At 57.9% G+C, this 27,869-nt stretch overlaps 3 protein-coding genes across 6 annotated transcripts; 1 reads left to right on the top strand and 2 right to left on the bottom strand.

Annotated features, from left to right (window-relative positions):
* The first annotated feature begins 1,613 nt into the window (after positions 1 to 1,613).
* Positions 1,614 to 11,934, top strand: TBXA2R (thromboxane A2 receptor). Of its 2 annotated transcripts, none has more exons than XM_007104233.4 (3): positions 1,614 to 1,699; positions 6,318 to 7,186; positions 11,201 to 11,536. In XM_007104233.4, exons 2-3 carry the CDS (start codon positions 6,401 to 6,403, stop codon positions 11,444 to 11,446), a joined length of 1,032 nt encoding a protein of 343 aa, XP_007104295.1. In that variant the 5' UTR covers positions 1,614 to 1,699; positions 6,318 to 6,400; the 3' UTR covers positions 11,447 to 11,536. The 2 variants fall into 2 exon arrangements, with proteins under 2 accessions (XP_007104295.1, XP_054938610.1); XM_055082635.1 differs by lacking the exon at positions 1,614 to 1,699 and adding an exon at positions 4,491 to 4,674 and having other exon boundaries at positions 11,201 to 11,934.
* Positions 11,935 to 12,780: 846 nt separating this feature from the next.
* Positions 12,781 to 18,878, bottom strand: GIPC3 (GIPC PDZ domain containing family member 3). Of its 2 annotated transcripts, none has more exons than XM_055082634.1 (6): positions 18,636 to 18,878; positions 17,691 to 17,876; positions 17,396 to 17,576; positions 16,090 to 16,202; positions 15,715 to 15,809; positions 12,781 to 15,596 (listed from the first exon to the last, which is right to left on the bottom strand). In XM_055082634.1, exons 1-6 carry the CDS (start codon positions 18,876 to 18,878, stop codon positions 12,842 to 12,844), a joined length of 3,573 nt encoding a protein of 1,190 aa, XP_054938609.1. In that variant the 3' UTR covers positions 12,781 to 12,841. The 2 variants fall into 2 exon arrangements, with proteins under 2 accessions (XP_054938609.1, XP_023990019.1); XM_024134251.2 differs by having other exon boundaries at positions 15,345 to 15,596; positions 15,728 to 15,809.
* A 2,747-nt stretch (positions 18,879 to 21,625) lies between these two features.
* HMG20B (high mobility group 20B) lies at positions 21,626 to 27,213 on the bottom strand. Of its 2 annotated transcripts, none has more exons than XM_024134153.2 (10): positions 27,160 to 27,213; positions 26,823 to 26,878; positions 26,228 to 26,336; positions 25,537 to 25,740; positions 24,778 to 24,898; positions 24,387 to 24,433; positions 24,033 to 24,105; positions 23,592 to 23,807; positions 22,831 to 22,963; positions 21,626 to 22,306 (listed from the first exon to the last, which is right to left on the bottom strand). In XM_024134153.2, exons 2-10 carry the CDS (start codon positions 26,858 to 26,860, stop codon positions 22,294 to 22,296), a joined length of 954 nt encoding a protein of 317 aa, XP_023989921.1. In that variant the 5' UTR covers positions 26,861 to 26,878; positions 27,160 to 27,213; the 3' UTR covers positions 21,626 to 22,293. The 2 variants fall into 2 exon arrangements, with proteins under 2 accessions (XP_023989921.1, XP_023989920.1); XM_024134152.3 differs by having other exon boundaries at positions 22,019 to 22,306; positions 23,638 to 23,807.
* Between the last annotated feature and the right edge of the window lie 656 nt (positions 27,214 to 27,869).

Raw genomic sequence — 27,869 nt, 5'->3', positions numbered from 1 at the left:
TCCTTGTCAAGGACGAGAAGTTATGGTTAAGTGGGATGGAACAGAGGAGGTGCCATCTGGAGGGATGCAGAGGCCGGAAGGATAGTGTGTAGACCCAATGGAGGGGAGAGCAGGGCCAGGCCAGGAGTCCATCTTTCTCACTCAGAGCCTGTACTCTGTGCCCCTCCCAGGCCCCCGAGGACTGGGTGGGGTGAGGTCAAGGCCAAGCCAGAGAGTCCCGGCCCACTCCAGGCCTTAACTGAGGGCCAAGGAGGCCCAAGGCCACCCCTCCATGTCCAAGCCCTGCCCTCCACACAACTTCGAAGGCCAGCCCCAGGCCTGTGGACCCCCTTCACCCACCTGAGGCCCAAGGACTGTGGGCAAGAAGGACCTTTAAGGAGCGTCTCACTTTCCTACATCATGGTCCAGCCTCCATGCCTTTGCTCTAGCCGTACCCAGGTGGTCACCCTCTGCTTCCATGGCTTTGGGCTAATCAGACCCTGGCCCACAGCCCTGAGTGAGTCTGGGGGCTTTCAAGGAAGCCGATCCTGCCTGGGGAGTCATCCCCCAGCCCTGCTTCCAGCCCCCTCAAACACTCCTGCGGTGCCGGGCTCTGGGCATCCTTCCCCACCCTGCACTGGGCGGGCGGAGGGAAAGCACACCTCCCCACCCCGACGGCAGGCGGCTCTGCAAGGGGGCTTCGCCTCCTCTGGCCCCAATGCCAGCCTGTGTCCTCACAGGGCCCTGCCCCTAGAATGCCACCACCCACAGCCCTCCCAGATCACCTGCTTGAGAAGCCTGTCTCAGCAGGCTGCCCACGAAGCTCCTGGGTGGAGAGTGTGGTCGCCTCTCCCCTCTAAACGTCCCTGCATCCCTACCCCTAGCCCGGGCAGGGGCCTCAGACAGACCCTACATTGATGAGGCACCTACTGTGTGCCAGGCCCCACCCCACCCGGTTCACCAGCTCTGAGCCCTGGGTCCCTGGGTCGGGGTCTGGGCGCCCTGGGGAGCGGGGCCCGCCGGGCCCGCCCCCGCCCCGCCCCCTCTCAGCCTCGGGTGCTGCCCGGACAGTGAATAACACTGAGCCTGGCGGCCGGAGCGCCGGGAGGGGACCTGGCTGGGGCGGGCTTGGGGGAGGGAGCGGACGGAGGCTCCCGAGAGGGCGCCGGCCACCCCGGCCACCGCCCCTGCCCCTACGACCCTGGGGTCCCATGGGCGCCCCCTCCCCCAGAAGGCCTCGCGGTCTCCCCGCGTGTCTGGGGGGCGCCCACTGACCCTCATCAGCCAGGCCCGGGCGGGAGGGGCGTGGCCAGCGCGGGGCGGGAGGGGCTGATGGGAGACAGACCGAAAGACAGAGAGACTGAGCCAGACACTAGCAGAGAAGCGCGCCGGCCGCAAAACGGGCCCCAGCCCCGGGCTATTTTTAGCCCCCCGCCCAACCCCCTCCAGGCCAGGAGGGGACCTCGCCGCCCCTCCCGCGGCCCGGGACCCCGCGCCGCCCCACTCTCCGTGTCCCGCCGCGACGTGGCAGTGCCGGGGTCCTCGGCGTGGTCCTCCCGCCGTGACTCAGTTTCCCCAGGGGCCCCGGAAGCCGCCCTGCTTCCGCTTCCGCACGCCCCCTCCAGGCCGGCACCCGCAGGTCCGCCGGGACACGACTGCGCGGCTGGCTACCCCTGCACGCCCCATCGACCATCGCCTGCTGAGGACAATTGGCCTACAGGTTAGGGGCGGGGCATGAGAGTGGGCAGGTGTGCCTTGGGTGTATCCTGCGGTGACCCGCCCTGCTGTGGGTGTTTCACCGTGGGCGGTGACAGTTGCCAGGTGCTGGGTGTTCCGGGGCATTGGTGAGCTTGGGTCCCGTGCCTGGAGTGCTACCGGCCCTGGGCACCTGCGTGTGCTTCTGTGGCCAGTGTGGCGGAGGATGTGCTTTGTGTGTGGGTTTCCCTGGGTCTGTGCCCGGCCACTCCGTGTCCTGTGGTGCCACCACAGCCGGGGAGGGAGCCAGGGTGCTGGGTGTGGCTGTGAGTGTGAGCACACGTCTGGTTGGTTGTGTGTCTGTGTGCACACTCAGAGTTTTGCCCATTATTAACCACTGGCCGCCAGGCCTGGGTCCTGTCCCTCCATCACCTATCCGTCCCCCGCTGGTGCTGGGGGACACCCACCGGACAGATAAGGAAACTGAGGCTCACAGGGAGGGAGCGTGTGAGTCCGGGCCAAGGCTCAGCTCCCACCCTGGCAGGCTGACCGTGATGCCTCTGGGGTGGGGGCCTGGCTGCTGTCACGAACAGGAAAAGTTCCCGGAAACTAAGTCTTGTGGTGGGGGAAGGCAGGGGTGGGCCTGGGGACTGACAGTGGCCCTGCATGTATGCGTCTGTGTCTGTGTGGGTGTCTGTGGCTGCACAAGGGCGTGGAGGGGGTCCACACCCTCAGGCGTGCAGGTCTGCATCGGGTAAGGGCAGGAACTGATGCAGACGGGCCTGGTCCCTGCACTTTCATGCCAGAGGACATCGTCGTTGGTCACCTGGGCAGCATTAAAGGACTTAGGAAACGTGGAAGTGGACCAAGGTCACACAGAGAATCAGGGCTCCCACCTGACTGCCCCATGCACGCAGCCAGGATATGAGCTGTGAGCACAGCCAGGAAGCAGGAAGGGTGCACCAGGCGGGGTGGGGATGGGGGGGCACAGCGGAGGCAAAGTCTCGGTGACAGGAGCAGGTCAGGCCTGGGAAGACCAGCCAGAATGCCAGCAGGCGAGTCGGTGTCCTTGTTATCCCCATTTCACAGAGGGGAAACTGAGACTCAGCGAGGTCGAGCCCCCAGCTGGGCAGCAGCAGATTGCGGGCTGCAGTCCGAGTTTGTCTGAGGTCACCGTCACCCTTGGGGGAGGCCGGGTGGGTCCATGGCGTGAGGACAGGCAGGCCGGGCAGGCCAGGTGGTGGTGTGTCAAGAGGAAGAGGGACTTCTTGAAAGACGGATGGATCACAGGAGCAGGAGGAGAGAATGGGGCAGGTGATGACGGACCACCAGGCAGAGGAGGGGCCTGGCCCTTGGGAACCAAAGACCACATTCCATCGGGGCCACCATTTTGGGCGGAGGGAGGACCAGCCTGATGCCCGAGCCCAACCCAGCGCACAGGCCTCTGGGATAGCGGTGGATGGACCCCTCCCAGCCTCACCGAGGGAGGCTGAGGGAGCACCGAAAGTCCATCCTCCAGAGAGGAGCCAGGAACCAAATTCCCATCAAAGTTCTGGAACCTCAGCCCCTTGAAGTTCTAGATTCTTGGGGCCTTCAGCTTCCAGAACTGGAAACTCGTTCGAATTCCAGAACCCTGGACCTTCAAAGTCCAAACCTCCCCACTCTCGGGCCATGGAATCCTGGGTTTGTCCAGCAAATCTGGGGTCCATGTTTCTCTTGAGGCACAGAGAAGGAGAGCAGTTCCCCCAAGGGCCACACAGTGGTGCTTATGGACCTCGGGCTGGGAAGAGGACGGTCCCCTGCAGCACGGGGACCCTGCCAGCCCTCCTAGCCAATGTGGGAGGGGAAGGGAGGCCTCGCCAGGTGCCCCTCTGGCCCGCTTGCCTGGGGAACTTGAGCTGGCCGCTCTCACCTGAACCCCTCGGGGGGACTGGAAACCGCCGGCTGGGGCCAGAGGGAGTGGTGCCAGTTTCCAGCCTCCCCCAGGCCAAAGGCCCTGGGCCACAGGTTTGTCCCCAGATATGGGAGACGAGGCAGACACGGGGTGTGTGTCCCCGTGTGCATAAGCTCCCACGCAAGGGTGGGGAACCAGGGGACCATGAGACCCAGGAGGAGCTGGCGGTCACTCAGGGCTGAGGCAGGGGTATTGACCGCAGGCACAGCCCGAGTCCCCAGGAATGTTTAGAAGCAGCGCATACCAGCTCTCAAGGGAGGGAGGGAGCAAGCGCCCCGCCCCAGGGGGAATCCAAGTGCAGGCCAAATATGAGATGGCAAAGAACACACCCCTGCCAGGGAGTGGAGGGCTCAGATGGCCGAGCACCGTGGAAAGCCCCCACCCCTCTGGGGTTCAGGTTTCCCTCTCCAGGCCCCGCCCCCATCGAAGTGGCAGTGGCCTCGGCTCTCAGCCTGGGAGGGAAGCTCTGTGGGGCTGGCCATCAGGAGGTGGATAATTTATGAGGCTCAATAAGGAGTTGCTGAGCTGAATTAATGAGATGGGGAGTGAGGGGGTAGCGGAGCACGCTCACTGCTGAGGCCAGGTCACAGGCACGGGCCCAGGGCCAGCACGAATGGAGCTCCTGCATGGGCTTAGCCCTGGGCACAGACGAAATCATTCTCATCATCCACCCCATTTTTTAGGAAGGAGACAGACTCAGAGCAGGGACTTGACTCCCCTCAAGGTCCGTGAGACGGTTCGTGGCAAAGTCAGGATTCAAATCCAGTCTGACCAACTTTTTAGAAAAATTCTATCCCTTTTTTTGTTTGTTTGTTTGGTGTGGGTTTTTTTGTTTGTTTGGTTGGGTTTTTTTGCGGTACGCGGGCCTCTCACTGCTGTGGCCTCTCCCGTTGCGGAGCACAGGCTCCGGACGCGCAGGCTCAGCGGCCATGGCTCACGGGCCCAGCCGCTCCACGGCACGTGGGATCCTCCCGGACCGGGGCACGAACCCGTGTCCCCTGCATCGGCAGGCGGACTCTCAACCACTGCGCCACCAGGGAAGCCCGGTTGGTGTGTCTTTTGTTTGTCTTGTTTGGCTGAGCTGCACAGCTTGCAGGATCTTAGTTCCCTGACCAGGGACTGAACCCATGCCCTCGGCAGTGAAAGCTCGGAGTCTTAACCACTGGGCCGCCAGGGAATTCCCTAGAAAAATTCTATCTGTTTTTCATCAAGGAAAATTCCAATGATGGTGACACTCCACACCCACCTCCCACCAGCCTCCACCTGACTGGCAGGCCTTTGACTCAATTACACACATTTGTATGTAACGAGGCCGAGTTTAAATGTCAGATCCACCCGGCTAGGCTGTGTGACTCTGGATTAGTTATTTAACCTCTCTGTGCCTCAGGTTCCCTGCCTTTGCAAAATGGAGATCATAGGAGGACCTTTCTGAGCTTTAACTGCCTGGGCCATCTGTGCCTCCCATGGTCCTGCCTCCCCACCTTTGCCCACTCTGATCCTGCTACCCAGCACAAGGATGGCTCATGGTGTGCGCCCAGGGTGGGTGACCTTATGCCCTCCCTGCTGTGTCCTTTTGGGGAATAGTTGCGGCATGCGGACTTCTTAGTTGCAGCATGCAGACTTCTTAGTTGTGGCATGTGGACTCTTAGTTGCGGCATGTAACTCTTTAGTTGCGGCATGTAACTCTTTAGTTGCGGCATGCATGTGGGATCTAGTTCCCTGACCAGGGATTGAACCCAGGCCCCCTGCATTGGGAGCGCGGAGTCTTACCCACTGGACTACTAGGGAAGCCCCTGGAAGCTGGCTTTTGAATGGTGTCATTTTATTTCTACTCGATGTCCCCATATCTGGCTGATTCGTCCACACCCGAGGCAGTCAGACCCACATGTCTCTCCAATTTTCTCCCCCAGCCCCACACAGGGTAGTTTATAGCCCATTACCCTCCTCCTATTGTTTATAGCCCGTCCCTGGGGATCCTGTTGCTCCAAATGACCTGAGTTTTGCTCCCAGATGGAACTGGATTTCTGGGTTTATTTCTTATTAAACGAAAATGGGGGAAAAAAAGAATCTACACGATTCCAACATGTGAGGAAGGCTCTCCCTAAAACACCAATGGGGCCAGGCCTCCCCCGCAATTTCAGGAGAAATTGTGACCCACAAGGCTGACCTTGGAGCCCGCTCGAGAACCCGCGACCTCTGGCCACCAGCCAGCCGCCCTCCCCACACTGGATGTGTCCTGTTTTACAATAGCTGAAATCTGTTCTGGATTCTGCAGTCCACCAAGGGCTCAGATGGATGACCAGCAGGGAAATGGAAGTTTAGAGAGAAGAAATCATTTGCCTGGGGTCACACAGTGCGTACCAGGGCTGGAGTTCAAACTGGGGCTTCTCAGCCCTTCTCTGAGACCTGGCAAATACTAACTGGTGTCTTTCAGGGTTCCCAGAGGAGACAGAACTGATCCTCACCCTTGACGGTCACTGAGCCTGGGCAGGACAGGGCTGGAGCTAGTCATAGTAGTAATAGTAATATTTACTGAGTGGGGAGTGAGATAGGTCAGGAAAGGCTTCCTATAGGAGGGGATATTTGAGCTGGGGCATTGAAGGTTGTGTAGGAGTTCACCAGGGCTGCTCAGACTAAAATGCAGAATGAATCACCAGCAAATCTTCTCTTCCACCACCCCCCTCCCCAGGTGTGCCTGAACCAGTGCCAGCCCACCCCACCTGCAGCCTTGGCCTGATGGGGTGGTGACCCTCCCCACTCCGCTCTGGTGCCATGTGGCCCAATGGTAGTTCTCTGGGGCCCTGTTTGCGGCCAACAAACATCACGCTGGAGGAACGGCGCCTGATCGCCTCCCCCTGGTTCGCGGCCTCCTTCTGCCTGGTGGGCCTGGCCTCCAACCTGCTAGCGTTGAGCGTGCTGGTGAGTGCGCGGCAGGGCAGCTCCCATGCGCGATCCTCCTTCCTGACCTTCCTCTGCGGCCTGGTCATCACCGACTTCATGGGGCTGCTGGTCACTGGCACCATCGTGGTGTCCCAGCATGCCGCCCTCTTTGACTGGCAGGTCGTGGACCCCGGTTGTAGCCTCTGCCACTTCATGGGCGTCATCATGGTCTTTTTTGGCCTGTGCCCGCTGCTGCTGGGGGCCGCCATGGCCTCGGAGCGCTACCTGGGCATCACCCGGCCCTTCTCACGGCCCGCAGCCACCTCGCAGCGCCGGGCCTGGACCACGGTGGGGCTGGTGTGGGCCGCCGCGCTGGCGCTGGGCCTGCTGCCCCTGCTGGGTGTGGGTCGCTACACCGTGCAGTACCCGGGCTCCTGGTGCTTCCTCACGCTCGGTGCCGAGCCAGGGGACGTGGCCTTCGGTTTGCTCTTCACCCTCCTTGGCAGCCTCTCAGTGGGGCTGTCCTTCCTGCTCAACACGATCAGCGTGGCCACCCTGTGCCACGTCTACCACGGGCAGGAAGCCGCCCAGCAGCGCCCACGGGACTGCGAGGTCGAGATGATGGCTCAGCTCACGGGCATCATGGTGGTGGCCAGCATCTGCTGGATGCCGCTGCTGGTGAGTGGTGGGGGCAGGGGCTGCCGGGGTCTCCCACCCACCCTTGGTGACTGGGCCTCGGTTCCTCCCGAATGAATTCATAACCCTCAGGTTCTCGTCCGCCCAAGAAAATGTGGGCATGACCCCAGTGTTCAAGGGTCCTTCCTTGGGGAACCCATGAGCAAGACACAGATAATCCCAAACTGGGGGCAGGACTGGGGCAGAGGCAGTGTCCTGGGACTGAGATGCCCAGGGAAGGGCTCCCAGGCTCTCCCTGGGATATCAGGGAAGGCTTTCTGGAAGAGGGGCATTGGAGCTGGGGTTTTGAAGGATGAATAGGAGTTTACCTGCCAGAGAAAAGCAGGGAGGACATTCCAGGTACAATTACTGAATCATTTCTACTTTGTGCCTAGTTCTGGGCTGGACCCTAGCCTTGCACAGATCTTCCCTGAGTCAGGGGAGCTTGCTGAAATCCTTCCACTGATTGATGTAATTGGCCGCTTGGAGTGGTTATTTTTCCATTTCTGACTGGATGGGGACAAGTCTGGAGACTGGAATCAGATACTTGGTTTCCAGCCCACATCCAACAAGGACTTATCATGTGACTCTGGCTACAGGTTTCCCTCCTCCAGCCTCAATCTCCTCCTATTATGGGGATGACTAAAAAGGTGCCAGCCTCTCAGAGTGACTGTCAGGATGATGACATGAACTCATTTATTCATTTGTTCCTTCAACAAACATTTGCTGAGCCATGAGTGTGTTGCTGGCTCTGGTCTAGGCACTGCACAGGGTACAAAACTGACAAAACTGCGTGACTTCCTGAAACTCTTAGATGGTGGGGAAGACAGAAAATAAACATAGTATATAAATAAGTGAAGTGGTAGATATTAGGAAGTGATAAGGGCTAAAACAAAAGCTCTAAACCTGTGGGATAGGAAGACTGCAAATTTGGTTTGCTTTGTTTTGCTAAGAATGTTTTTTCGTGTGTCAATGGTGGGAGAAAGAAAAGAAAGGAACGTAGTTTTTTTTGTGATACGTGAAGCTGCAGGCACTGATGGGTCCCAGGGGAGTGGCAGTTACAGGATGATGCTTCCGGCTGAGAAATGTGCTTCTGTTCTGTACCTGGAGTGTCCCTCCCAGGCCTGGTCTCATAGAGCTGAGGCCATTTCTTTTTTTTTTTTAAATTTAATTTTATTTATTTTATACAGCAGGTTCTCTCATTAGTTATCTATTTTATACATAGTAGTGTTTATATATCAATCCCAATCTCCCAATTCTTCCCACCACCACCGCCCCACCCCGCCACTTTCCCCGCTTGGTGTCCATACGTTTATTCTCTACATCTGTGTCGAGCTGAGGCCATTTCTATATTCACTTGTAATTATTATCATTATTATTTATCGAGCAGTATCTAGAGGGCGCCTGTGAGCACCTGAGTCATGTCCCCCCTCTGCCCACAGCCGTCCAGGGCTCCCACCTCCCTCAGGGTAAAAATCCAAGTCCCGCCTGCCACCCACAAGGCCCTGCACGACCTGCCCCGTCCCCTCCCTGCCCTCCCCTCCTCCCTCTCTCCCCCTCGCTCACTCTCCTCCAGACACATGGACCTCCTGGCTGTTCCTCCAACATGCCAGGCCAGGTCCTGCCCCAGGGCTTTTGCACTGGGCTGTACCCTCTGCCTGGAATGCTTCCCCCCACCCCAGATCTCCACATGGATCACTCCCCCACGCCTCCATGTCTTTCCTCAAATGTCACCTTCACCAAGAGGTCCCTGACAAGGATGTGTCTCAGCCTCTTCTTTCGCCCTGCCCTCCAGCCTTGACTCTCTTGAAATACCCAGGATGAGCCCTGCCCTGCTCTGAACCGTTGGAACTGAGGCTTTGCAGGATAAATAGAAGTTGAACTGTTAGGGAAAAACCAGGAAGGCATCCTAGGTAGAATCATTGAATCATTAAACGATTCCTGGTCCCCTTTGGCAGCAAAGTTTTTCCTAAAAGGCCATATAGTAAACCCTTTAAACACAGTCTCTGTGACAACGACGCAGCTCTGCTGATGTGGCATGAAAGCTACATGGAAACAAACGGGCGTGGCTGTGCACCAATAGGACTTCATTTACGGACTCTGGAATTTGAATTTCATGTCATTGTCACGTCACAAAATATGCTTTCTAGGTCACTACCCTGGTGGCCCAGTGGTTAAGACTCCATGCTTCCACTGCAGGGGGTGTGGGTTCGATCCCTAGTTGAGCATGCTGCGTGGCACGGCCAAAAAATAAAAAATTTTTAAAATTAAAAAACCCCCAAAATATGCTTTCTATTTTTTTCTCTCGCCATTGACACATGTAAAAACATTCTTAGCAAAACAACAAAACAAACCAAAAAGGCAAAAATAAAGCAAACAAAGCAAAACAAAAACAGGTGGCAGGCCAGATTTGGCCCATGAGCCAACTCCTGCTCTAAAACCTCCCATAACTCCCTATTGTCCCAGAAGAAAGGCCCACAGACACTTCCTTCAAACTCACCTGGGAAACTCCTATTCGCCATCTGGTTACCTCTCCCAAGCCCAGTCAGGCTCCTACGCTGGGCTCCAACAGTGCCTCCATCACTGCTAGGTCACCCCCACTCCCACCGCCAAGCTGCAACCACCTGGTCACATGTCCTAATGGGGCTGTGAGCCTGCGAGCCTGTGCAAGTGGGACCTGGGTCTGTCTTGGCCACTGCAGTGTCCCCAGAATTGCCCAGCACACTGTAGGTGCTCAGGAAACAACTTTAAAATAATAATTTATGGGGAATTTCCTAGCGGTCCAGTGGTTAGGACTCTGCACTTTCACTGCTGAGGGCACGGGTTCAATCCCTGGTCAGGGAACTAAGATCCCGCAAGCTGTATGGCACAGCCAAAAAAAAAAAGAAAAAATTTATTTTAATATAATACATGCAATACAATATGAATATAATTATATTAAATATGAATAAATTTGATTATAATTATGAAATATAACTATAATTAATTATATTATATTAGAATTAATACTTAATAATTATATAATTGTTAAATACTGTATAACATAACTTTAATTACATATTATTACTTAATATTTAACAATTATATCAATCATATAATATATAGTTATATATTATATAATTGTTAAATACTGTATAACATATAACTATAGTTATATATTATTCATTCATACTTAATAATATATCAATCATTATATAATATATATTATATAATTGTTAAATACTATATAACATATAGCTATAATTACATATTATTAATACTTAATTATATCAATCATTATGTAATATATAGTCACATCCTTATAATTATGTTATATATTATATAATTACATATATAATTTTAAATACTATATAATATATATAACATAACTATATATAATAGTTATAATTAACAATATATTAATTGTTAGGTAACTAATTATATTCTATGATAATCTGTAAATACCTTATTACATTACATATTGTATAATATTAAATATAAAATCCAATATTTAATAAAATATATTAAAGTGATTTAATATAAGAATTTAACATAAAAATTATTTAACATAAAATTATTTGTCATAAAATTTTATAAACTATAAATTTTAATATAATATAAACTGACTTAAAATCAAATAAACAACAAAATTTAATTATTTAATATACAATTTTACACCATAATTTGATATTATATTATAAAATTTGTATAAAATATAAATGTTTGATAGACTAACAAAACTGGCAGTCACAGTGATTCCACCTGCACGCACCTGCAAGTCCTCTTGTCCACCACGTTTAATTGTGCCCAGGAGAGGAGCAGGAAAAGTGTGCTATTTTTCGGCCACATCAGCTGAAGCTCAGAGAGGTCAGGCAGCTCTCCCGAGGTCACACAGCACCTCAGGGACAGAATCGGCACGAGATCTCGGCGGATGGCAGGTGGCCCGGGCAGGTGCTGGTGGAGGGCAGGGCTGGTGGCCGGCCTGGCCCCCGGCTGACCGCTCTGGCCACACACACACACACACCCCTCCCCCCGCAGGTCTTTATCGCCCAGACGGTGCTGCGGAGCCCGCCTGCCATGAGCCCGACTGGGCAGCTGTCCCGAGCCACCGAGCAGCAGCTGCTTATCTACCTGCGCGTGGCCACCTGGAACCAGATCCTCGACCCCTGGGTGTACATCCTGTTTCGCCGGGCGGTGATCCGGCGCCTCCACCCTCGCCTCAGTACCCGGCCCAGGTCGCTCTCCCTGCAACCCCAGCTCACGCGCAGGTCCACGATGCAGTAAGGCCAGGGCTGGACGTCGGGGGCAGCTCTGGAAGGACAGAGCACCCTGCCAGCGTGTCCCCCATCTAACCTTCGTCCTCCCTGTCAGTCGCATCTGCCTGTTCGGAAGTCCAGGAGCCAGGAGTGCAGGATGGACAGTTTGAGCGGCAGGATTGTGTGCTGTCTTCCATCATCCCTGGGGACCCTCCAACTCTTCCCTGACTCCCCTTTCCAAAGCCCCTCCCCTCTCTTCACCCCCTCCACACTCAGAGGCCCCTCCCAATCCCAGGAAGGGTGTGGGCAATGCTGAGATGGTGTCTGGAGGAAAGCAGACTTGTAAGCCTCCCCTTGCAGAAATCCTCCAGAAATGGGGGACTCTGACCCCTGAATATGACCTACTTACTGGGCTACGGTTGATTCCCTTTGACAGCCCAATTTGAGAAGGCTCTGTCTAGAAAAGGTTGAATGAGAACGGGCAAGAGACTCCCTCTCTTGCCAAAATATAATCTCTTTGGCTCTGAAATCGTCAATTATTGAAGTTTCTTGTATCAATATTCCCATCCAACCGTGTGGCAGCCGAGCAGGACTGGGGGGCTGCGGAAGCCCCAAGAGATTGGGCTGGCTTCCAGCTCCTCTCCCCACTTCCTTTATTGAGTCTTTCCTAAGCACTTTACAGCTTGGATCTCCTGGAAGCCTCCCTACAGCCCCTAGGAGAGGGTTCTGGGATTAAACCCATTTTGCAGGTGAGGAAAAGAGAGGGCAAGACACACGGAGACTGTGGGGTACACGCCTGCTTCCTCCACGGCAGATGGGGTGCACTCCCTCATAAGCTTGTGGTTTAGCCATCTCTTCGCTCAGCCCTTCAGACTCCCCATGCCTTGAACGAGCAGCTCCTGGCCCATACTAGGTGCTCAGTAAAGGCAGGCGGAATGGCCAAATGACTGAGTTTGTCTGGAGCACCATGTGTCTGCAGGTCCATGAGCACCTGCACTCTTAGCACTTAACAACGTGCCTGGCACATCGTAGCTGCGTAAGAAGCACCTGGTGTTGTCATGTCAGCCCCCCAGACCCTCACGCCTGCCCCTTCCTCTGCTGTCCCCCAAACACCCCCCAGAAACGACACACCAGGCTGCAGGGGTGGGAGGTGCCTTTATTCCCCATGAGCCCTCGAGGTACATGAGGAGGAAACCGCCTCCTGCCCCAACTTCCCCCACCCCCACCCCACCTCCCCTCCACAGACCTGGGATCTGCTTACAGCTCCCAGAGCCAGGCCCAGGTGAAACCAAAGCCCCTGTGTCCACCCTCCCTCATCCCCCCACCCCGCCTGTGGGGGAATGAGGTCACCTGCTGCTTCTGGGGGACGCAGGTTGGGAGGGGCAGGAGAGGGGATGGGGGCCACAGGTATGTCACCCCCAAGCTATAGCCCCCCATGGTAGGGGAGGGGCTCTGACGCCCGCGGAGCCGGCCCTGGCTCCCTGAGCACGGGGGAGGGGGCAGGCCCCTGAGCTGAGGGTTCAGGGGGCTGGGAATGCAGGAGGGCCGCCCTGGTGGCAGAACTAGGGATGACAGATTTGGTGGGTGGAGTGGACTTCTGGGGTCTCAGCTGGGGCTTGGGGGGAAGGGCTGGTTTCTGCGGGGCGGAGGGGGACCACGGCCGTGGGACCAGGGCAGAAATGGATGGGCTTAGGCCTGGGCCAGTATCGGCCTGGGCTCCTTGAACCCGATCATGGGGCTGAGGGTGAGAGACCCTCCTGAGACCTGGAGGTGGGGCTCTGGGTGGTGGGCCTGGGTGTTGAGGTTGGGCTGGGGGAGTGGGATCAGGCTGGGTTCTGGGGTCAAGGCCAGGGGTCTGTGGGCTGAGCCCATTTCTAGAGCTGAGCTGTATTCTTGAGCTGGTCTGGCTTCTGGAACTGGATTGGGTTTCAGAAACAGATTCGGTTCTGGAACTAAGGTGGATTCCAGAGCTGGGCTGGGTTCTTGAACTGGTCTGGGTTTCAGAGCTGTGGTGAGTCTCAGATCTGAACTGAGTTCTAGAGCTGAACTGCGTTCTGGAGCTGAGCTGGGCTCCAGAGCTGGGCTGAATTCTTGCACTGGTCTGGGTCCCAGAGCTGGGCTGGGTCTCAGAGTTGAGCTGGGTTCCAGAACTGGTCTGCGTTCTGGAGCTGGGTTGGGTTCCAGAACTGGTCTGGGTTCTGGAGCTGGTTTGGGTTCCAGAAATGAGGTGGACTCCAGAGAGCGGCTGCATTATTGCACTGGGCTGGGTCTCAGAGATGGGCTGGGTTCCAGAACTGGTCTGCGTTCTGGAGCTGGGTTGGGTTCCAGAGCTGGGCTGTATTCTTGAACTGGTCTGGGTCCCAGAGCTGGGCTGGGCTCTAGAGATGAGCTGAGTTCCAGAGCTGGTCTGTCTCCCAGAGTCTGGCTCAATACCAGAGCTGCCTGGGGGTGTGGTCTGGAGTTGGTTTCTAGAGCTTGGCAGGGTTTCTGAGATGAGCTGGGTCCCAGAGGTTTTTTGAGCTCCCAGGCAGGGCTGGGTCCTGGAGCTGGGCCTGCTCTCAGAGCTCGACAGAGCTGTGGAGCTTAAGTCTGTTGCTGCATCGGTCTGCGTCCCAGGACCAGACTTTAGCTGGATTCTGGAACTCAAGTGGGTCTCAGCAATTGACTGTGTTTTAGAGCTGGATGGGATTTCAGAGCCAGCCTGTGCTGTAGAACTGAGCTGAGTTCTAGAGCTGGGTGGGGTGCCTGAGCTGGACTGAACTCTGGAAATCGGCCAAGCCTTGAAGTCTGTCTGGGTCCCAGAGCTGGATGACGTTCTAGAGCTGCTCTGTGTTCTGCAGTGAGGGTGGGGCTTGGCGTCAAGTGGAGCTCTGGAGGCGGGCCTTGCCCCAGAGATGGATGGGGCTCCAGAGCTTGTCTGAATTTTGGAGACAGGCCTGCTTGTTGCACTAGTCTGGGCTATAGAGCTGGGCTCAGTCTCTGAGCTGGACTCATCATTGGAGCTGGACTGGGCCCTAGTATGGGGGTGGGGTCTGGACCTGGACTGCTCTGCGGCATGCATCTGGGTTCCTGAGCTGGTCTGGGCATGAGAATAGGGTTGGGTTTGGGAACTCTCTTTGAATCCTGAGCTGACGTGGCTTCTGGAACTGGGCTGCTTCTTGAGTCTCACCTGGGTTCCAGAACTAACTGGTGTTTCTGAGCTAGACCAGGTGTCCAGGTACAGCTGGGTCATGGAGCTGTCTTGCGTTCCAGAGTTGGGTCGAGTTTTAAGGCAGGGTTGGGTCATAAAGCTGGCCTGGCTTTCAGAATTAGGATTGATTTCAGAGCCTGGCTGACTCTTAAAACTTGTCTGGGTTCCCAAACTTGACTTTATATCAGAGCTCAGCTTAGCCTCAGAGCTGTCCTGGGTTCTAGAAGTGAGCTGGGTTCTGGAGCTGGGTTGCATCTCAGAACTGGGCTGGGTTCTAGTGATGAACTGGGCCTCAGAGCTGGCCTGGGTTCCAGAGCAGGGCTTGGTCTCAGAGCTGGGCTTGGTCTCAAAACTGGTATGGGTTCTAGAGGTGAACTTGGTCTCAGAGCTGGCCTTGGCTCTAGAGGGGAGCTTGGTCTCCGAGCTGAGCTGGGTTCTAGGGCAGGGCTGGGTCTCAGATCTGGGCTTGGTCTCTGAGCTGGGCTGGGTTCTAGAGCAGGGCTGGGTCTCAGGGCTGCGCTTGGTCTCAAAACTGGTATGGGTTCTAGAGGTGAATTTGGTCTCAGATCTGGGCTTGGTCTCTGAGCTGGGCTGGGTTCTAGAGCATGGCCGAGTCTCAGGGCTGGGCTCAGTCTCAAAACTGGTGTGTGTTGCAGAGGTGATACCAGTCTCAGATCTGGGCTTGGTCTCTGAGCTGGGCTGGGTTCTAGAGCAGGGCTGGGTCTCAGATCTGGGCTTCTGGACTCCAGAGCAGGGCTGGGCTTGGGGAACTGGCCGGGAGGGCTGGGGCAGGGGGCTGGGCTCCGGGCTGGGGCTGCGCTCGGCTCCGGGGCACACTAGCCACAGGCCTCCCTGGCCTCGCCGATGGCGGCCCACACCTCCACCACAAACTCGTCCGGGAAGGCGAACTCGCCCAAAACGGAGTCTAAATGGCGTGCAAACTCCTGGACACTCACTGTCTTCTTGGATGTCTCCACCATGGTGGACGCTGCAGGCCGAGCCAAGGGGAAGTGGGTGAGGGCGCTCCCTGGGGGGACGCCAGCTTCCCCTGGGACCCTTGCCTCCTCCCCATGGGCTGTCCTCCCCCCAGGGTCCACCCAGCTTACCCTGGCCCCTTACCCAGCTCTGGGTCCCGAATGCCCATGTAGCTCTCCAGCAGGTCATCCACCCTCCGAGATGCCTCCTCCTCAAATTCACTGGGCTGGGGTCGTAGGGAGCAAAACAGAGGGTCAGAAGCCTGGGATCCCTCTGGGCCAGCCCCCTCCCCAGTCCCCCACCCCTTAGGTGACAGCATACTGGGACCACCCATTAGTCAATGCTTCTGGTCCCACCATTACTGCCCTGACTGACAAGGGCCCACTTTGCAGGTAGGGAAACTGAGGCTGGGCAAAGGAGAGGGTCTTACCCAAGGTCATGCTGAGTCAGCGATAGAACTCTAGGTGCAAGAGACCCTGATGTCCACCCTTCTCCCCTCCACTCACCACTTCCTCCACGGTGGCAGCCCCCCCAGACCGAAGCCGCAGGGTCTCCCTCCCACTGCTGACTTTTGCCTCCATAGGGCATTTGCTGCTCCGGCTCCTCTGGCCGATCATATCTGGAGGGGACAGAGTGGGGGAGGTGCATGTGTTCTGGGCAGATCCATATCTTCCTAAACACTCAGAAGCCACCAGCTGAGCCTTTCTAGAACCTTCCCACCCTTCAAAGTCCTCCTTATGTCCATGGGTGAATCCTCAGGGACCATGCTTGAGAATCCTTTCTTCCCTCAAATTTCCCTCCTCCTCTCAAAATGACTTTCTCTAGAAGAGACTGCTTAAGATTCTCCTTGTGCCCAGAGGATCAATCTAGAAAGCTCCTTGCTCTAGAATTGGCTCTTCCTAACCTGCTCACGGCTCTCAGAGTTCACTGTCCTGCTCCAGGGCAGGTCTAGGACCCCATCCTGTCGCACTCTCCTGGGACCTCCCTCCAGATGGGCCAGGGCACCTTTAGAACCTCTTGTTCAGGGACAGGGCGACTCAAAGGGCCAGACCATGATAAGATAAGAAGGCTGTGCCAGAATGGAAATTAGCATCCTGCTTCCTTCCTTGAGAAAGTCTACCTATGGAAAACAATTGTCTGCTGAACTAAACAAGGTGATCTACATTCTAGATCAAGGTTCTCAACCCAGCTGGCACGGGGGGGCGGGGTGGGAGGAGTGTGATTTTGCCTCCCCCCCCCCGGTGACATTGACCATACCTAGAGATGCTTTTGATTGTTATAACTCAGGGGAGACACTGGCACCTGTTAGGTCGAACCTGACAGTGCCCAAAACCACCCCACAACAATCATCCAGCCCCAAATGTCAATAGTGCTGAGGTTAAGAATCCTTCTTCGACAGGGACCTCCTTATCTCATCCATGGACCAGTCACAGACTTCTCTTTGAAAAGCTCCATTCTAGAGCTCCCTTTCAGAGTCACTCTCAAGAACTCACCAGAGCCTCATAGCAGTACTTTAAAAGCTCCCAGACCAGCTACAAAATAGATCCAGATACCTCCTCATCCTTTCCCAACCTTCCCAAGCCTCCCCTGACCCCCATGCCCAGACCAACTCTATAACAATCTAGAAATGACCCTCCTGTTCCTCATACAGTGCCAGAAGCTCCCTGTCCTGTCACCAGAGGCATCTAGAACCTTCCATCCTGTCCCATCCCCCCACCCTTTGCTGCCCCGTGCATCCAGAGGGCCAATTTCTGGAAGAGCTTCCCCGCCACCCCCCACCAGCCTGCCCCCTGGGCCCCAGGTGGCCCTCACCGAAGGCTCTCTTGGGCTGAACCAGGCGCAGGGTGAAAGGCTGCGACTTGGGCAGCTCCCGGAGCATCTTGGCCACCTCGTAGTGGCGGCAGCCAACGATTGAGTGGTCGTTGATGGCCTCAATGCTGTCGCCCACGCACACTGCCTCGATCCGGTTGATGATGCTGCCTTCCTTGATCCTCTGCAGGGACCCAGAGTCACTCACAGGGCCACCCCAGCGGCCCCTCTCAGGTCCGGCTCACACCAGAGAGGGGCAGAGAGGGCCACCCGGGAAGCCACCCGCCCCCACGGGCACCTTGATGAAGGCATAGCCAGCCCCGTTGTCAGTGATGGTCAGTCCCAGGGCGTCCTCGGTCTTAGTGACCTCCACCTCTTTGGTCTCGCCGCGCACGTGGGCAAAGATAAAGTCCTCCAACCCTATCTGGCCGCCCAGGAGTTTCTGCATGTCCACTTTGTGGCTGTTTAGGGTGCAGAATAAGATCTGTCCCGAGGGGAGGGGGAGCCCAAAATTAACGACAGACCTCATCCCCCACCGTCTGCGCAGAACAACCGGGGGTTGGGCTCAGGGTCCTGATAGGGCAACCGAGGCGCAAAGAGGCACGAAACTGACCCCAGTCACCCGCTACCAGGATCGCAGTCACGTGTCATGGCAGAGTATGGGATCCTCTCAGAATGGGGTGGGAGGCGAGGCGACTGGGACCCTCCAGAATGGGGAGCAGGGTGAGAAGGAGACTTCGGGCAGGAGGACGCCCCCTCTCCCACCCCCCAGACTTCCCCTTTTAACCCTTCGGTGCTCTGTCACCCCCCATCTTTTAAAACTGTTCTAAATCTGCTGGCGCCCCCTCGGGGCTGCGAGGCGCACCTACAACCCAGCCCCTGAGCCCCCGGCGGCCTCTGACTTCTCACCTGAAAGGGGGCTGCCTGGAAACACAGCCCCGCAGCCGCGCCCAGGAAACATAGGCGCTTCCCTGAGAGCTGGGGTCCACTCCTAGCTGGGTCAGCCCAGTGTTTTCCTGGACGAACTAGGCATCCATTAACCCTAAGACGTGCTCATGTTTTGCGCAGGGGGTCCACCGGGTATGGGCGCCCCAGGATCTGAGAGGTGCGTCTCTGAGATCCGGAGATCGGGTCCCCTCCATCCGAAGATGGGCGTTCTGGGGCCCCAGTCCCGGCGTCCAGGGTCCACCCCTACCCCCGGTCAGCCGGTGGGCCTCGGGTGCTGGGGGTCCGGGGGCCTCACCTCGGTGGGCGCGATCCCGAAGGCCTCGGCGATCTTGGCGTAAAGCTCGCGGACGTTGGTGAAGCCCTCGATCTTGCCCGTGGGGCTGCCGTGAGCCAGCTGCGTGCGGAAGACGAGGCGCGGGCGGGCTCGGGGCGCGGCCGGGGTGGGGGACGCAGCCGGGGGCTCGGCGGGCGAGGGCGGGGGCGCGGGCAGGCGTGGGGCCTCGGCCCCCCGGGCCTCGCGGGCCGCTGTGGTCTCCATGGCAGGAGGAGCTCGGCCACCGGGGCCACGGCCACAGCCGCCGGATCCGACGCTTCCTGCAGCCTCCCCTCCCCCGGCCCAAGGAGCGACAGCCGAGCCGCCCGGGTAAGGGGATCCGGGAACCCGAGCCTCCCGGGAAGGCGACACCGCGGAGTGCGGGGGCGGGGGGGCCGGGCCCCAGGTGTGCCGGCCTTGCCAGGGCCAGCTGTGAGCTCTCCGGGGAGCGGGAAAAATAAGGATCACAAATAAGGATGGGGCAGTCGCGGGTGCCCGGGCGCTTGCTCTCTGCTGGGCGCACTCATTTAATCCTTGCGACAACCGTAGGAGGTGGGGAGGACCCTTACCCTGGTATAAACTGAGCCACATCCTGTCCATCCTCTGCCCACAGCCCTCCAGGGCTCCCACCTCCCTGGGGGTAAAAGCCCAAGTCCTCCCCGTGGCCCACAAGGCCCTGCACGACCTGCCCCGTCCCCTCCCTGCCCTCCCCGCCTCCCTCTCTCCCCCTTGCTCACTCTGCTCCAGACACACAGGCCTCCTCGCTGTTCATTCAACACACCAGGCACAATCCTGCCCCAGGACCTTTGCACAGGCTGTGCCCCTACACTTGGAACATCTTCTCCCAGATCTCCAAGTGGTTCACTCCTTCACCTCCTTCAGCTCTTGGCTCAGCTGTCACCTCCTATCACCACCTCCCAATCTCTCTTTCTGGCTTTTTTCCTCCCTAGCACTGAGCATGACCTGACGTAGCAGATAGTTTATGTATTCATCTTGTGTTTCCTCTGTCTCTTCAACTCTAATGTCAGCTCCAGGAGGGCAGGAGTTCTGGTCTCTTTTATCCCCTGCTGTATCCTGGCACACAGTGGGCACACTGGGTTACAGATAAAGAAGGAGGTTCTGGGCACCAGGAGGCGTCTCTCAGAATCCCCTGGGAACACAGCATCTAGGCATCACCAAGAGGAACGTTGGTTGGCTCAATAAACAGCAGTGGAATGCCATATAGCAGCTCCAAAGAGACGCCTTTCGCCTTAGATGAATCTCAGAAACAAAGCATTGATGAAAACAGGCAAGTTGCAGAAGGCTTTGGACGGTGTAAGAAAATTTATGTAAATTTTAAAAACGTGCAAAATGGGATACACACTATAGCACAGATGAACCTTGGAAACATGATGCTCATTGAAAGAAGCCAGATTACAAAGACCACATAGCGTGTGATGCCGTTTAGATGAAGTGTCCAGAACAGGCAAATCCATGGAGACAGAAAGTGGATTCGTGGTTGCCTGGGGCTGGGGGAGGGGAGGGTGGGGAGTGATGGCTAACAGGAGGGGGGTTTGTTTTGGGGATGATGAAAATGTTCTGGAATTAAGTTGTGCTGGTGGTTGCACAACTTTGTGATTAAACTAGACCACAAAGTCGTCTACTTTCGAACCTTTAGAAAACGAATCAAAAAAAAAAATCCATCAAAATGGTACTCTTGTGGGAAGACATCCTTTTGTGCTAAAAGTAGGTAAAGACCTGCCCAGGAATGGTAAACTCCAAATTTGGGATGAGGGTACGGAGCCAGGGAGGGGGTGAGATGAGGGAGCACACACTTGGAGGTGGGTGTGTGACGGTATCGTTTTTCGAGTCTCCTGGGACAAACGTAACAAAGTACCACCAACTGGCTGGCTTATGAACAACAGAAATGTACTCTTTCACAGTTCTGGAGGCTAGAAATCAGCAAGACCAAGCTCCTCTGACACCCTGGGTGGCATCCTTCCTGCCCCTCCTGGCTTCTGTTGGTGGCTGGTCATCCTTGGCATTCCTTGGAGGCGTGCTTTGCTTGTGTCTGCCTCTGTTGTCACATGGCTGTCTCCTCTGCGTCTGTGTCCAAATCTTTATCTTCTTATAAGGACATCAGTCATATTGGATTAGAGGCTGCCCCACTCCAAGATGACCTCATCTTAACTAATCATATCTGCAGTGACCCTATTGCCAAATACGGTCACATTTTGAGGTTCTGGGGGTTAGGGCTTCAAGATTTTCTTTGGAGGGGACAAAATTCAACCAGTAACATCAGTGCTTGTCAAATTACTCCCCAGAATTTTTAAGCTGCCCCAAACATTCCATTAAAGGCTGAAGTCTCTGAGAGGGTTCCCCAATAAGTTAAGCATAGAATTGCCATCTGACCCAGCAAGTCTGCTTCTCAGGATCTACCCAGAAGTGAGGGCAGGTGTTCAAACAAAAACCTGTACGTGCATGTTCTCGGCAGCACAATTCACAACAACCAAAAGGTGGGAACAACCCAAATGGCCATCAACAGATGCTGGATAAACGAAACGTGGTCCATCCACACAATGGAATATTATTCAGCCAGAAAAAGGAACGAAGCACTAACATCCACTACAATGTGGATGAACTTTGAGAACACTATGCTCAGCGAGAGAATCCAGACACAAAAGGACACGCAGCATGTGATTCCATTTATATGAAATGTCCAGAACAGGTAGATCCAGAGACAGAAAGTGGATTCGTGGAACTTCCCTAGTGGTCTAGTGGTTAAGGCTCCGGGCTTCCAATGCAGGGGGCATGGGTTCCACCCCTGCTCGGGGAACTAAGATCCCACATGCCACGTGGTGTGGCCAAAAAAACCCCAAAGTGGATTCCTGGTTGCCAGGGGCTGGGGAGAGTAGGCTTAGGACCCCAACAGAGGGTCCTGGCCTGTTTCCCTCCAAAAGACACACACTCACAAGCTTGAAATTCAAATTCCATTTTTATTTAAAAAGTCCAATTGAGCAGTGGCAAAGGGGCCCCCTCCACGGGGGTCCCTCAGCTGGATGAGGGTGGGGTGGTCAGTACCAGCCCCCCCATTCTGGGGTGCAGGAATGTGAGGGCGACGGTAGAGGGCCCCGCCCGGAGTGTGAGAGTGTGTCCCTGCGGCGTGCCTAGCCGTGTGGGCACTTTTAGGGTGACACCTGCCAGGCAGGAGTCCCAGTGTGTCAGGTGTGGGTTTTCTCTGCCCTGTGTCCAGGGACTGGTCCTGGAGAACCGGTGTAGGGTGTGTAACTCTCCCCACACCGGGCGTATGAGCGGCTGTGGGTCTCCTCCTGTCCCGGGTCACGTTGTCCACGCGTGGTGTTCCCACTTCTGCGTAGTGTGATGTGCCCTGTGGGTCGAGCAGGCCTCGCTGGGCCCTGGGGCCATGGGGTTCTATGTGTGCTGTGCGTGGTGGGCGATTTTTCTGGGTTGGGGCGCTGGGGAGACTGAAAGCTAGAGGGATGCTGTAGAAATTTAATTTTAGGGGGGCTGGAGCCCCCAAGGTGCAGGATTGGGCCTGGCCCCAAAGGATGGACCCGCACCCCTCCTCCATGGGGTGGAGGCGGGGGAGGGGCCGTGACCAGGGCTTGGTCTTCTCTGGATCATGGGGCGGCAGACATCCTCATAGATGCTCACTGTGACAGAAGGGAGGAGATCTGTGAGGGGGGACCCCCATCATCTCTCAGCCCCACCCCCTTCCTGGGTACCCTAGAGGCCATCCCCCTCTGCTCCTTCAGATGCCAGGGTGGGGGGCCTGGAGTTGATCCCACCTGTCCTGGGCAGCTGGGAGACAGCCAGAAAAACCCACCCCGAAGCTTTGGGGAGGCTCAGGTCCCCTGGGCCAAGGGGGTTCTGGACGATTCCCCAGAGTCATAATAGAGTACCAGGCCGAATCAGCGCCCCCAGGGGCTAGGCCATTAGCCACCTGCATCAAACCAGCCCCACCTAGTAGATCCCGCATGGGCTGTGGCCTCTGAAAAAGAGCCGGCAGCCAGATCCCACTGGGCAGCGCCCAGACCCCAGAAACCCCGCTGGAGGCCTAAAGCTAGTCTATTTCGCCGGGTCCCGCCAGCGAAGGTCTAGCCTGAGGCAGCCCCTACGCAAGGCAGCCCCAGCTGGGCTGAACGGGCCTGGGGGGCAGACCTGCCCGGGCACACACCTGGCGACCTGGGCCAGGATCTCCTTGATGCGGACGATGAGCTTCTCGTGCTGTGCGGGGTCGCGCTCGATGGCGCCGTGCAGCCGCGCCATGTAGAAGTCCAGGGTGCTGAGCGTGGGCGTCTCGCCTGTGCCTGGTGGGGGGGGGACCCGTCAGCCGAGCCCAGCGGAGGAGTCACCGCGGTGGGGTCTCCACCGAAGCAGAGGTCAGAGGGTGGGGATCCGTAAGCGCGGGGTCCTGGGGAGGGGGGTCAGGGGCGCACTTCAGGGGGCCGGGCGGGCGCGGTCAGGGTTTCTGGACCCGGGGAAATCCAAGGTCAGCTGTGGCAGGGGTCAGACGATGGACGTTGGAGAGGGCGGGGTCGTGATGGGGAGGGATGCAGGGGCTAGTGGGGGAGGGGAAGTTGGCCCAGGTCAGCTGAGTTAAGAACGCGGAAGACTGCCATGAGGGGAGGGGGTCAGGGGCGGGGCGCGAGGGCCAGCGTGGGCGGGGCTGGCGCAGCAGGGTCCGGCAGCGGGGCGGGAAGGGCTCGGGTAGACGGGAGCGGTGTCCGCAGGGGCGCGGCGGAGGGGAGAGGGAGGTAAAGGTTTGTGAAGAGACTGGTGAGGCGGTAGGGGTAGGGCTCGCGGAGCCCGGCCAGAGGGGGCGAGATTCGCGGTAGCCTGGGCGGAGCCCGAGGTAGTCGAGGGCGGAGTTAGCGGGGCGGGACTCGCGGGGTGGGAGGGGCGGGGCTAGGGTGGTTGGGGGCGGGGCCTCCGCACCCGGCACCGGCAGCGAGGCGAAGCTGGCGGTGAGCGCCTGGCGCACCGCATGGAGTTGCTGCTGCAGCGCCAGTGTCCGCCGCTCCTCCATCGCTAGCTCCTGCTCCAGGCGCTCGCGCGCGCTGCTCATGCTCTGCGTGTGCCTCTGCAGCACCGCGTTCTGCTCCTCGAAGGCCACGTTCATCTTCCGCAGGCGCCGCAGCTCCGCCTCCCGCGCTGTAGGCGGGGAGCCGGGTCAGATCCTGGAGATTCCCTGCCTTCCCTCAGCCGCGCTTTGCCCCTAGCTGTGCCCCACGCCAGGCCTTCCGTCACTGCTCTGCCTCCAGTCCCACACCTCAGCTCTCTGGTCTACGGGGGCAGGAGAGGAAGGCACCTACTGCCTACCCCCTTGGCACCCTCTGGGCCCAATACTTGCTCCAAGAACCTGTGGTCAGCGCTCACCTTTGTTTTGGTCCAAGAACTCTTCCGTGAAGATGGGGACGTCGAAAGTGGAGAAGCCGTCACAGTCTCCACCCTGGGACGACAGGACAAGGTGGCAATATTTTTGGGAGGGGGTGGGAGGGCAGCCACACCCCCTTCTGGGACATCCCCTAAGCTTGGGAGGGTCTCCTCAGGCCACCTGGGTCAGAGTCCATTTTACAGCCTTCCCGTTGTGTGGCTGTCCCGCCTCTGCTTGCACACATCTGCACCGGGTGCTCACTTCATCCCAGGAGCGATGGTCCTCACTCACCCAGAGCTCTAAATACCCCCAGACCCTTCTTGCCCAGGTGTCCTCCTTGGAGGAGGGAAGCTTACCTTGTGTCCATTCAAAAGGGTATTCATGAGCCCGGAGCTGGAGTCCTCTGGTGGGGGAGGGAGGAGGGCAGGGTGAGCCTCCCAGGTCTCCTTGGACCCCACGCTTTGCTCTGCACGTGCTGTTCCCCCTGCCTGGAACACCATCATTCCCCTCCCCTAGTCAGCCCTACTCATCCTGGGTCAAGATCCCCACCTGGCCCCCTCCCCCCGCCCCCGCATCTGTGTGTGCCCAATCTCAGCGCTGACCAGCCCTATTCACTCACAACTGTCTGGTTATGTGTGTCTCATTCCCACGGGACCGTGAGAGCCCTTTGGAGGGGGTAGGTTGGTCTGCCTGTGTCACTATCTCAGAGCAGGCACTCAGCTGCCTGGGGGCTGGGGCCCTTCGCACCTTTCTTGATCTTCTTTTCCTGGATCTTCTCTGTGCACATCTTGTAGGCTTCCGACTGCTGGTATGCCCTCAGCTCCTTCATGTACTGCTGCTTCTCCCGCTCTGCCTCGTCCAGGTACCGCTGGCGGGGGCAGCATGAGAAGGCTTGGCCCAGCCCAGGGGCAGGGTAGCCCTCGCAGGCCAAGACCCCATCTCCATCACTCAGCTCACTGTGCTGCACCTTCCCACAGCGCCCTACTGCCCTCCAGACAAAACCCCACCCTTCAGGCTGCTGCTCACACCACCTCCCAACTCCCTGACCTCACCGACCTCACCCCAATTCCAGCCTTTATAAACCACTCTCTGGTGTCTGAATGTCTGCAGGCTCCCACCTCCAGGATGGATTGCCCTCCCGAACGCATTTTGCTTGTTGAGATCCCAGGGTAGAGGGTGCAAGCTGGCGCTAACGTTTCCTTGATGTTTTTGCAATTTTAAAATTAATTACCAGAACTTAAAAACCATAAAGTTTCTAACAGAAATCCAGCCCCCACCCCTACTTCTTTAGTCTAACGTTGTTTATTAAGTTTTATGTCTATTCCAGCCTACTGCTACTCTCCCTTCCCTTCAACAAGCTGGAGAGAGCTAATGGGTGGTCAACTCTCCAGGTCCTGGAGTCCAGGGGGAACGAAGGACCCTCCACACCTGTTCCTTTGGGGTAAGTGGCTGCAGGTGGGTATCTGAGTGGGTGAGGGAAGGTCAGTTGTCCCGAGCCGTCCCCACCTGCTTCTCCGCCGGTTGCAGCTTGCTCCACTCGGCGCCCAGCATCTTGGTGATCTCAGGAAAGGGCAGGTCCGGGTGGCGCGTCCGGATCTGCTCGCGCCGCTCGTTCAGGAAGCGCACGTAGCCGGTGACAGGTGCCTTGGGCCCATTCGGCAGGATTTTCTTCCGCTTCTTGCCTTTGGGCCAGCCACGCTTCTTCACCGGCTGCAGAACCCAGCCGCGCCGTTGGGAGGGGCCTGGAGGGCTGGGGCTGGGCCCAGAGGGGAAGGGGCGGGGCCCTGAAAGACTTGGGCGGGGCCTAACCACGAGGTAGGACCCAGAAGGCCTGGAAATATGGCCTGGTCAGGGTTCAGGGTTGGGAGAGTGGGGTTAAGGGACCCCTGGCCAGGGGTGAAGGGATCCGAGAAGTACTGGGGACAGAGGATCAGCCCAGGGATGGGGCTGGCTTGTGTTGTGGGCGTGGCCTCGTTGTGGCCGTGGCTTCCGTACTGGCTTCGATCCCTGGGCAGTGGGCGGGGCCTGGACTTAGAGTGGCAGTGGAGCTCTTGGGGCGTGGTATCTGGCACGGGGCGGGGCCTCAGCATCTGGAGGGAAATCTGGACTGTGGGCGGAGCCACAGCGAATTCAAATTGAGTTCGGGGCGGAGCTTCAAGACTAAGGGCCGCCGCCACCACAGTGCAGGGACTCTCACCTCCTCCTCGTGGGACCCCTTCTCTCCGGCCCTCGGGCCCTCGCCACGCTCTTGCTTGACAGCCACCACGAAGCCCCCATGCTGTCCTGGAGCCTTGCCGCTCGCCGGCCTGGAGCCATAGGAAGCCAGGGTCACCCCCACTCCCCAACACCGACGGCGGAGTTGGCAGCGAGGGGCCTGAGTCCTCCCTCAGTGGAGGGCTCTGAGAGGGTCAGGATCCGGAGGTTGAGGCAGAAGCACTAGGGGGGGCCACAGGGGGCGTGGGAGAGACTAGAGCCACGGGACGCCAGGGCCACCCACGCCCCCACGACGCTAGCGCTGGCAGCTAGGGGCCTGAGTTCTGGAAGCAGGGGTCAGAGGAGGTCAGGATCCGGGGTTCGGGCAAGAGCCCTAGGGGAGGCTAGTAGGGGACCCCTGAAAGGGACTGGAGCCCGGAGGTTTGGGGGAGAAGCCCGTGGGGGCCCGAGGGGGAGGGCCTGCCCCAAGTCGGGGAAGTCAAGACCCTGGGGGGCGGGGGTCGAGGAGCTCCAACGGGACGAGGTGGGGGCTAGGCTGCAGCTCCGAGTGGGCTGGGGGGAGGGGATGTCGCACTCACGCGGCGGCCGCGCCGGGCTGCTTGGGACCGTGGGACATGGCCACTCCCGGCCGCACCTGGAACGTAGACGCGTGGCCGAGTGAGGGCCTCCCAAGCCGGTGACGGCGGGGCCGGGCTGGGGAGCCCCGGAAAGCCGGGTCCGGGGCGCCTGGGGGGGCCGGAACCGGGGGCGGGGAGGCCCTCGAGGGCGGGCGCCCCGAGGATCCTTTGTTGGGCAATCGCCCCCCCAGGAGGCCCGGGTCCGCACCCCCCCGGCCCGGGAGGGGCCCTGCTCCGGCCCCTGGACCCCCGCGCCTCCGCCCCCTCGCAGGGCCCCGAGTTCCGCGGCTGTTTTCACCTCCAAAGAAACTTTCCCGGACCTCTCGGCTGCTACGACGCTCCAACCAACCGCCCCGAGCCCGCCCCTGCCGCCCACCCCTGCCGTCCGCCCCGCCCGGGTCCGCCCCCGGCATGCTAATACGGTTCGGCGAGCGGTCGGATTGGGTATGCCCTTCCCCTGGGGCGTGACCATGCAGATGAGGGTCGGCGCGCCCGTTGGTGATTGGCTGGGACGGCCGCTGAGCCGCGTGGGAGGTAAGTAGGGAACGCTGCGGGCGGGTGCGTCAAGTTCGGCTGCGCACGGAGGCTCTCGGGACCAATCAGGATGCTTTGAAGCATCGCAAGGCGGAGCCTCTTAAAGGGCCAGTAGGCGCGGCGCGGACTCCTCCTCCCCCTCTGAAGGCGAGACTCCCCGCCCCTGCAGGATCCGGGGACCTGTGACTCCCAGTTGAGCCCCGCCCTAGTTGCCCTGGGACGGCGGCAGGTTGCTAGGGGAGGGATTAAGGTCTTTCGGAGCAGCCCCTTACCCCACGGCAAGGTGGGGACCTGTTCTTAGCAAACCTGGCGGGGAAATTTCCCGTTTGTTGACAGGACTTGTAGCCCCCGACGCCCCCGCCGTGCCCCGCCTTGCTCTGAGCCGGGGGCCTTTGGATGGAGGGGCTACTCTCCTTCCTGTGAAGGGGCCTCTGCTTTATCTCCTGTGCAATGGGGATTTTGCACGGTGTTCAG

Source organism: Physeter macrocephalus, unplaced genomic scaffold, assembly GCF_002837175.3.
Source record: "Physeter macrocephalus isolate SW-GA unplaced genomic scaffold, ASM283717v5 random_163, whole genome shotgun sequence".
NCBI classification, from domain to species: domain Eukaryota; kingdom Metazoa; phylum Chordata; class Mammalia; order Artiodactyla; family Physeteridae; genus Physeter; species Physeter macrocephalus.
This window is presented reverse-complemented; position numbering and strand designations above follow the sequence as displayed.

What these genes read in the sequence shown, in the direction of transcription:
- TBXA2R (XM_055082635.1), top strand. Translation starts at nt 6,401, where the DNA reads ATGTGGCCCAATGGTAGTTCTCTGGGGCCCTGTTTGCGGCCAACAAAC. An exon ending in TCTGCTGGATGCCGCTGCTG is followed by an intron (nt 7,187 to 11,200) that starts GTGAGTGGTGGG and finishes CTCCCCCCGCAG; the next exon opens with GTCTTTATCGCCCAGACGGT.
- GIPC3 (XM_055082634.1), bottom strand. Translation starts at nt 18,878, where the DNA reads ATGGAGACCACAGCGGCCCGCGAGGCCCGGGGGGCCGAGGCCCCACGC. An exon ending in CTGGCTATGCCTTCATCAAG is followed by an intron (nt 17,577 to 17,690) that starts GTGCCCGTGGGG and finishes GGGTCCCTGCAG; the next exon opens with AGGATCAAGGAAGGCAGCAT. An exon ending in GAGCTGGGTAAGGGGCCAGG is followed by an intron (nt 15,597 to 15,714) that starts GTAAGCTGGGTG and finishes CTCGGCCTGCAG; the next exon opens with CGTCCACCATGGTGGAGACA.
- HMG20B (XM_024134152.3), bottom strand. Translation starts at nt 26,860, where the DNA reads ATGTCCCACGGTCCCAAGCAGCCCGGCGCGGCCGCCGC. An exon ending in CAGCCCGGCGCGGCCGCCGC is followed by an intron (nt 26,337 to 26,822) that starts GTGAGTGCGACA and finishes CTATGGCTCCAG; the next exon opens with GCCGGCGAGCGGCAAGGCTC. An exon ending in ATCCTGGCCCAGGTCGCCAG is followed by an intron (nt 22,307 to 22,830) that starts GTGTGTGCCCGG and finishes CTTCTGTCACAG; the next exon opens with TGAGCATCTATGAGGATGTC.